At 45.4% G+C, this 8,577-nt stretch overlaps 1 protein-coding gene across 1 annotated transcript; it reads left to right on the plus strand.

Moving 5' to 3' along the window:
- Window positions 1-559: 559 nt before the first annotated feature.
- LOC102207950 (zinc finger BED domain-containing protein 1-like) lies at window positions 560-3,339 on the plus strand. Its single transcript, XM_005753361.2, has 2 exons — window positions 560-1,907; window positions 2,428-3,339. The coding sequence occupies exons 1-2, from the start codon at window positions 880-882 to the stop codon at window positions 3,101-3,103; spliced, it is 1,704 nt and encodes a 567-aa protein (XP_005753418.1). The 5' UTR covers window positions 560-879; the 3' UTR covers window positions 3,104-3,339.
- The last annotated feature ends 5,238 nt before the right edge of the window (window positions 3,340-8,577 follow it).

The raw sequence follows: 8,577 nt of genomic DNA on the forward strand, positions 1-8,577 counted from the left end.
CCATCTTTGAACAGAGGCGGGGTTTACGACACCAACTCTCTGCCATCTATAATCCAGTTTTGAGATCCCTTCCCAGACGCCTTAACGCCCACTCACATCCTGGGCCATCTGACCTCAGGAATTCGCATGATAAGGTGGGGCCAGGTTTCACAATGAACTCACCCGAAACTCTGGCTGATTGGGACCCACACCCAGTTTCACACCTTGGCTCAGGTGATTAGAGGATCATCAGGGGGTCCTTTGTCCCTCTGTGGGGGGAAACTCCCACTAGGTTTATATATCTGGGACTCTCCACCATTTGACCTTAGGACTGAAGAAGCTTCTCAGATGAGAGGTGAAACGTCTTCAAGCAACTTAAAGAAGTCCAGACGCTTTTCTTTGCAAGCTCCTTTGACTCACCTGGATTTCCTTTTTCCACAGCAGACTGAGAGCTTCAGCTGGACCCTGAAGGAGGTCTCAGACACAGGTGGTAAAAGTACACACAGTCTGTACTGAAGTAGAAGTACTACTGTTAAAATACTCCAAGTACTAATTCAACTTCTTTACTCAAGTAAAAGTAAAAAGTACTGTCTGTGAAATGATAGTAAAAAGAGCTGACTGAAGAACATTTCTAACACGTGTTTATACAAAGCTAACTGAACCATGTGCTGCATCAACGTGATAATAAAATAATATTATTCACTTTGTTTCTAATAAATATTCCCAGCTTGAATCAGACAAGTTGAACATGAGCAGAGAAAAAGAAGGAAATCCAAATATTCCCGTGTTCAGCAGCTCAGCATTAGGGGGCAGCACTGTGCTATGTTGGCCTTTGGAGTGCCGGAAATCATGAGAAGAAGAAGAAGCGTTGCCATGCTACTGTAGCTAACAGGCGCGAGCATGGAGAAGGACGGACCTTTGGGCGGAAAGTTTTACTTCAAGAAGTTGCCCAACGGCGTGTTGGACAAAACGAGAGTAACGTGCACGATTTGCGAAGCTGAGTTCAGGTACCACAGAAGCAATTCGTCTCTGGGGTATCACCTGAGAGCCAAGCACCCGGCTGAATCGCAGGACTATCGTGGGCTAAAAACAGAAGAAGTGAGTGAAAAGTTGACCAGCGCCTTGGTTGTTTGGATAGCTAAAAGCTGCCGACCAGCGAGCATGGTAGAAGATGACGGACTGAAAGAAGTCCTTCGCGCTGCATCGGGAGACGTGTGCTACAATCCGCCCTCAGCAGAAACCATTGTGTCGAGACTGCGCGCTGTGTACGAGGAGCAGAGGGCTCAGCGGCACACCACGCTCCTGGGAGCAATGAACGTCGCCCTCACCGGAGACCACTGGACGTCGGTGGACAGCGATAACTACTGCGCCGTCACAGCGCACTTTATTGATAACGGCTGGGCTCTACAGTCGTTTGCACTAGCGGTGAGTAAAACTGCAGAGAGACACTATGCTGACCATTTCCTGAGTGTTGCAAACGAGTGGAAAATCGGGGACAAGCTAACCACGCTCGGCACCGACAGTGCGTGGCTGTATGGCAACATGGTCGATGTGGCCAGCCTGCTTCCTTTTGAACACATGCCCTGCACGGCCCACATTCTGCACAGTGCCATCACAGTTGCTCTGAACGACAGCGGCTTTGAAAGAGTTCTGGCCAAATGTCGCGAGATTGTTGGACATTTTGAGGATAGTCCGGCGAACGCTCAGGAATTAAATGCACAGCAAGCTGCACATGGACATGACACGGAAGCACTTGTTCAGGATGCTCAGACTAGATGGAACTCCACCCTGGAGATGATCAAGCAGATCCAGAGAAACAAATCCGTGCTCACCTCCACCCTGGCTCAGCAAAGCAGCACGGTGACCATGCTGACTGAGCAGGAGCTCGACAGACTGCAGAAGCTGGAGGAGCTGCTGGAACCTTGCAGGTAAATCACTCTGTTTCTCGTTTGTGTCTCCTGTGTGTTTTCACGTGTGTGTCTCTGTGCGATTGTGTCTTAGCATAGTTAGTGTTTGGGCTGAGATCAGGTGGTGCAGTGGTTAGAGCTGTTTCCTCACTGAATGAAGGTTCAAACTTCCTGGTTGGGATTCTGTGCAGTTTGTATTTTCTCCCACAATTCAAATGTATGCTTGTGATCTTAATGACATGATGTTGATTGACACAGTTAATGTGATATTAATAGGTGATTATAGATGGGGTTTTAAAGGGGAATGGTTTTCTGTCTCCGTGTTAGCCTACAACACACGGGAAAGCTTTGCAGGGTGAAGCTCTCTCCCCTCCCACCCAGCTCTTGCTTCTATTTTCCAACCCACAGCACACAGTGCTAACAGTGAGTGAGGTAACTGCAATACTTTTCAATTAGAGGATCACTTGCTGACATATTGTGGTATTTGTGTTTGTCTCTGTGCAATTAGTAGAAAAATACACACTTGTTCTTTCTGTTGCAGATATGTGACCGAGCTGCTGGGGGGAGAGCGCTATGTCTCCTGTTCCATGGTGCTGCCAGCCTTGCGTCATTTGTTCTGGGTCATGGAGCCCTTGGATGATGACCCAGTCTACGTTGTGAACTTTAAGATGGTTTTTACCACAGACCTAGCTCAGCGGAGGGCCAGCAGCAATCTCACATGGCTGAAGATCGCTACTGCCCTTGATCCCAGGTTTAAAGACCTCAAGTGTCTTCCCAAAGATGAAAGACGAGAGGTGTGGACTCTGGTACATGACCTTCTGATGGCAGAGACACAAGCACAACAACCATCTGTCCAGATAAAAGAGGAACCGTCACCAAAGAAGAGCAAGATGTCCATCTTCCTCCTGGGTTCTTCAGATTCAGATACAGAGGAGGAGGAAGACTCCATCGGCCGCTGTCTGGATCGGTACAAAGCAGAGCCCAAAGCGGGCGCAGGGGAGTGTCCTCTACAGTGGTGGTCAAAGAGAGAGGGGGCGCATGCCAGGCTGGCATCTATTGCACGCAAGTACCTGTCAACCCCTGCAACCACAGTGCCCTGTGAGAGCTTCTTCTCACTCTCAGGTGACGTCACTGAGAAGAAGCGTGCGTCTTTGTCCTCAGAGGAGGTGAACAGGATAGTCTGCCTCAGTAACTGGCTGAGCGCACAGAAGGACTGAGCCGAGTCTTTGGAGGGAAAACGTTCAACACTCGGAGGTTTTAAATGTTGACTTTTGTCCCTTTTTGATGTTCAGCTGGCATTAAGATGTTACACATTTTGTCTTCTACGTTTCTGTGATAGTTGGATCATTGTTAGGCCTGCTTTCAGTATTATTTCCTATCAGCAGATGCTAGAAAGATGTCTTTAATCTGAGGCGTGCTGATCCTGAACACTATTAAACTTCTCTGAATTTAAGCATTCTTTGTGTTTATTCTGTATTAACTTCATTAACTCAGCATTAAAGGGTTGAGCCTTTCATCCTTGTTCAGAAGCAGGATGGAGGATTTTTAATCATTTATATTTTAGCCAGGAAATCATCCTAATATTTCTATTTGTTGCATGAATTCTGGTGTGCTGACAGACAGCCTAGTCAGAAAGGTCAGGTCATCATCTTACAGGGCGAGACACCAAATAGGTCAGTTATTATTGTTATCGTCAGAATAACTAGCATAGGAGATGGCTAATGTGACGGGTTTAGAAAGTATTGTTTGTTACAAAGGTTGAACCCCTCTGAGAAAGTGATCTCCAAATCCTAACTGTAAGAACGTTACATAAATCTGAGCGCTCTATCCTGTCCGAGGCCTGACGAGCCTACACTCAGAACCCTCCTTATGTTGTGAAACCCTCGATGCTTTCGTACAACGCTAACTAAATGTGCGATCCAAGAGTCTAATAGAAGTATTTTAGTGTCCACCCCCATCAGAGTCGTTGGTCTGAGTGATGAGCGCTCTGCAGGTTTACCAGGTAAACAAGTACTCATTGCTGTCTCAGTGGGTGGAGAGCCTCACTTTGATATGCTTCTTCATGCATGTTAAAAAGTGAAATTATTCATTTTTCTTGGACAGTTTTGTAAAATTCAATCAGAAGGCCTCCGGCCCGGGTGCTCTTACCACTGTTAATGCTTGGAGAGCCTGGGGTACCTCAGTGTCTATGACTGAATGTGAGCTAAGGTTCCTGTTCTGAAGCTTGGGCATGATTTATAAACATCTTCATAAAATTCTCTAAAACTGTCATAAATTTCACATGGATCTACTGTTACATTCCCTGAAGAGGTCTTTGTGCTGTTAAAGACTGCTTTCCTTAACTCCATGCCGAGGGCCTTCCCACTTTCTCCCACTGATCATAATAAGATCGCCTCATTAGACGTTTTGTTGCTGTATCAGAAGATAATTGATTACATTCACTTCTCAAACGTAACAGTTTGATTCATCGCTAATATTTAAGTCTAATTCCAAAGATTTAATTAGTTTATTCCATTCTTTTGCTGTTTGTACTCATAAAGCTGAGGACTTCACCTCTAATAGATGCTTTGAATCCTTCCATCTCACCGAGGCGCCGGTTTGATCTTTAACTCAGTCATTTTCTGTTTTCTCCTCTATGAATTTAACCAGTTTTAGATTTTCTAGCCATCTTGTTTGAAACTGCCAGTTTTGGTTGTTATGGATAAACGTTGTTATCATACTGACCTGAATGACAGCATCATTCGGTTTTATCGGGGTTTTGTTGATACATAATATAAACTGAGTGATTAATTGTCCAGTTTTGGCTTCATATCTGAGCCTGCTGATCCAGACTCCGGTTTAGAGCACAGTTAGTCCATGTATATGAAGCCCTTGCAAAGTGGATAACTGATTTTAAAAATGTAGGTTTATTTGAATTTGGGCTGTACGCAGATACGTTTTGAATAGAGTAAAAACAATAAATGGAGAAAGGAAACCACGTTACCAAGCAGCCGTATCTTCCCATAGTGGAGGATCGTGATCGAAGCTATAAAGTGATTAATTTTCAAATGTAACCTGAATTGTTTTGAATAAACAGACTGTGGTCGTGGTCGAGCTCTACGGCCCGACTTCACCCCTCCAGTGGACACAGCCACACAGAACCAGCTCGTATTAAATCAACCACCAACACTAACCTGATCTAGTTTACTCACATCCAGCTGCTTCTCAGATCACAGCTGGGACTCACAACAGCTGCCCTGCTGTAGCCACAGTTTCACTCCTGGTCTCCTGCTCCCTCTAGTGATCACTCAGTGGTGCTGAATGATGCCAGAACACTGACGATTTCCACAGCCAGGCATAACACCACAACCACATAAAACCACAATGACCTGGTGCATGCACATCACCATGATCCACTGGAGGGCTGCAGAAAGCCCTGTGATGATCATTATATAAATAAATACACATTAAAATACTTCGTTCATCACTTATGTCTATCACAGTTGTTCCTCACTGCTGCTGTGCTGTTTCCTTGTGTTCTGATGATCCATGGAGCGTCCCGTCCACAAATATCCTGGAAGCTTCACGTGGGTCAAAGGTCAAAGCTGCCGACTGTCAGGAAACATCAGAGCTTTAGAGAAGGTCAGCTTTTTAAACAAACAGCAGAGAAGAACATTTTGATCGTGCATGTTTCTACGTGTGTGCTGAACTGTAATGCTGCATTACAACTCACCTTAATCTACCTGTTTATTATTTATTGATCAGGTACTGTAGAGATTTAAAATGATTACATAAACATGTGAACAGGAAGTGATGTGTGATCAGAGAGTGAAGGCGGGGCTTCAGATGAAGCTCCTCCTTGTTGGCGCTCCTACATCGTGGGTGCAGCTTCACCTATGGATGCAGACCTGCCTTCACCTGCCCCTTGACAGATATTATTGATAGAGCTATTGTTTCTTTGACCTTGCTCTGGTTCACGCCCACATTCCTGCACAATCATGATCTGTAACTTTTCTATTTTGATCATCCTGAGTGCTCTGGAGTGCGATTAACCACTACAGTGATCTACAATCAATTACAGTCTCCGCACTATTTGCTGGCACTGGATTTGTAAACCAAACTTTTGTAGTCTTCACAGTAAGCATCATGGTTTCTTTGCTTGCAGGAACATCTTCTGTGAATAAGACTGTGACCTTAAACTGTTCTTGAGTCTGTGGGTCTTTGTGCTGATGCACCTGTGGGCAGCAGGTTGAACAGGTCAAAATCAGGGTGCAGCTGTTCTTGATGATGTTTGTTGCTCTGCTGAGGCAGCGGGAGGAATAAATGTCCATCAGGGAGGGGAGAGGGCAGCCCATGGTCTTCTGTGCTGGCTTGACTTCTGTTTGAAGCCTCGCTCTATCAAGTATCTGATGGATCTGAGCACAGACACTGTTGGCTTGTCTCCTCCCTGTTTAGGATTTGTGTGACTGCAGTAAAAGTGCCTCCATCCGTCACTGATCCAGCTGAATATGAAGCATCACCAACCACCATCAACGGCCCCGTGATCAGACTGAGCAGTCGAGGCATCGAGGCTGCAGGATCGCATCAGAACAGGACCCGTGGGTGTGGTCTGGACATCAGACCGTCCTACCCGGGTAATCCCACAGTTTGACCCCAGAGCGGCAGGATGGAGGAGACCATCAAGGTGTTTCAAAATAAAACCATTCGATGTGACCTGCATGAAAACTGTAAACTGCCAGATGGACTTGCCTCCAAGCAGGAGTAGGAGGACTTTAAGGGGATGAAGAATTTTGGAGTGATGATCTGCAGCTTTCAAAAACAGAACACGCACACTTCTAACAACCCGTCGCTGTGAGGTCGAAGTCTTTATGTGCAACATGAAAACTGTCCAAAACTTTAAGTCAACACTTCCTGTGTCCACTGAGTGTCTCTGTGATTGTTAACAAACTGAAACTGCAAAAACACAAAACTAAAAGAGCTGAACTGATGTGAGCGACTTATGACGCCACACTGAGTCAGGCCTCGTGCTTCTGTAAGGGACGTATCATCTGTAGTACCACTGAATGACCACTAGGTGGGAGAAAGAGACAGAAATGAAGCCTGTTCAGTCTGAGAATCAGCTGCTGCTGTAGATGATGCTGAGCGTTGGCATTTGATGGAAGACTGAGACATCGACAGTTATTTGTACAGGCCGATGGTGAAGTGAACGTGAGCTTCATCAGCTCTCGTACTCTGAGCTGTGTCCACTCCACTTAAAGTTGTAGGATCCCGTTAAAGTGGACGCGACACTCTTAAATGTGTAAAGGCCCATTTCCATCACTGAGCCCTGCTCTCAAAAACTGATATAACTGTGAGGCTGGATTTCACAAATAAGAGCTTAAAGTTTTAAAAACGTGTAGCGCCATCTTGTGCGCATCATGACGTGATGTGGTTGGTTGAATGGCTGCAAATGACAGACTTAGTTTATGTTAGCTAACTAGCGACAGGCTCAATAACTCAGAGGAAAATAAGCAGAAGTACAGATACTACTGTTCAACTGGACCTCGTGTCATATTAATATAATAACATCAGTAGATGGAATTACAAACTTCGTTTCAGTCTAAATTATATTTCCAATAAAGATTCTCAGCTTTACTCAGGTAAGTTAAACACAAGCAGAGAAGGAAAATGTAAAAATATATCTGTCCTGTTTCTTACATTGAGGAGGCTGACTTTGCCTCGAAACAGGAAGTGGGCAGAGAAGAGGTTGAAGTGGTGGAGGAAGCTTTAAACCAATCACAGTGCAGCAAACTAACCTGCAGACGACTTTCATGCAGACTTTAAACAACACAGTCAGTCTGCCTCAGTTTGTTTAGCAGCAGGTTTCACAGTGTGAACAAACATAACGTAATTTAAACACGAGGACTCACACCAAAGCTTTAAATGAGCATCCTCCCCTTTAAAGCTAACCTCTTCTTCCTCTCCTTTCTTTCTTTCTTTCTTTCTTTCTTTCTTTCTTTCTTTCTTTCTTTCTTTCTTTCTTTCTTTCTTTCTTTCTTTCTTTCTCCCTCCCTTCCTTCCTTCCTTCCTTCCTAGCATCGATTTTCTGAGCGTGTAATAAAACATCTTCTCTGGCTTCATCTTTTATTTTATAATAAATAATAATGCCCCGGCTAACGTGTCCTCCTGAGCCCACAGTGAGTCAGTGTGGGTGAGCTGTGGGCAGGACAAACCCACAGTTATCACCCACAGGGCCCCTGCAGTTTCACACATAAAGGCCTATAGGTTTAGTAAAATGTAGGTGGGATCACGTGGACTAACTGTGGGTTTGTCCTGGCCACAGCTCACCCACACTGACTCACTGTGAGCTTGTTTTACTTCTTATTTTCATCCAGTTCACTCTGGCACATTTCACATATCTCCTGTCCAACACGAGCCACTGAGAGTTAAAAACACTCGTGTCTGGACACGAGACCCACTTTAGAGGTCCAGCAGAAGAGCTGGAGGTCAGATTCAAACCAGTCGCTGCTGGTCAGACGTGGTCTGCAGCTCTGTGTGTGCATCCAAAGAGAAGCCTCTGAACTCAGGCAGGTGATGTGAGCAGGTGATGTGAGCAGGTGAGCAGCTTCTGAGCTGCAGGAACTCATTGGCTCAGAGGTGGCGACGCTGCCGTCATGTGACTGTGGTGCAGTTTGTTTATAGACTAACAATCTCAGCTGTTGTGTTTTCTTCA

Source organism: Pundamilia nyererei, unplaced genomic scaffold, assembly GCF_000239375.1.
Source record: "Pundamilia nyererei isolate P.nyererei 1_Seehausen unplaced genomic scaffold, PunNye1.0 scaffold00423, whole genome shotgun sequence".
Lineage (NCBI taxonomy): Eukaryota > Metazoa > Chordata > Actinopteri > Cichliformes > Cichlidae > Pundamilia > Pundamilia nyererei.

Excerpts from the sequence above, each read along its gene's own strand:
- LOC102207950 (XM_005753361.2), top strand. The coding sequence starts at position 880 with ATGGAGAAGGACGGACCTTTGGGCGGAAAGTTTTACTTCAAGAAGTTG. Across the intron at positions 1,908-2,427 it reads GAGCTGCTGGAACCTTGCAG|ATATGTGACCGAGCTGCTGG; the intron begins GTAAATCACTCT and ends TTTCTGTTGCAG.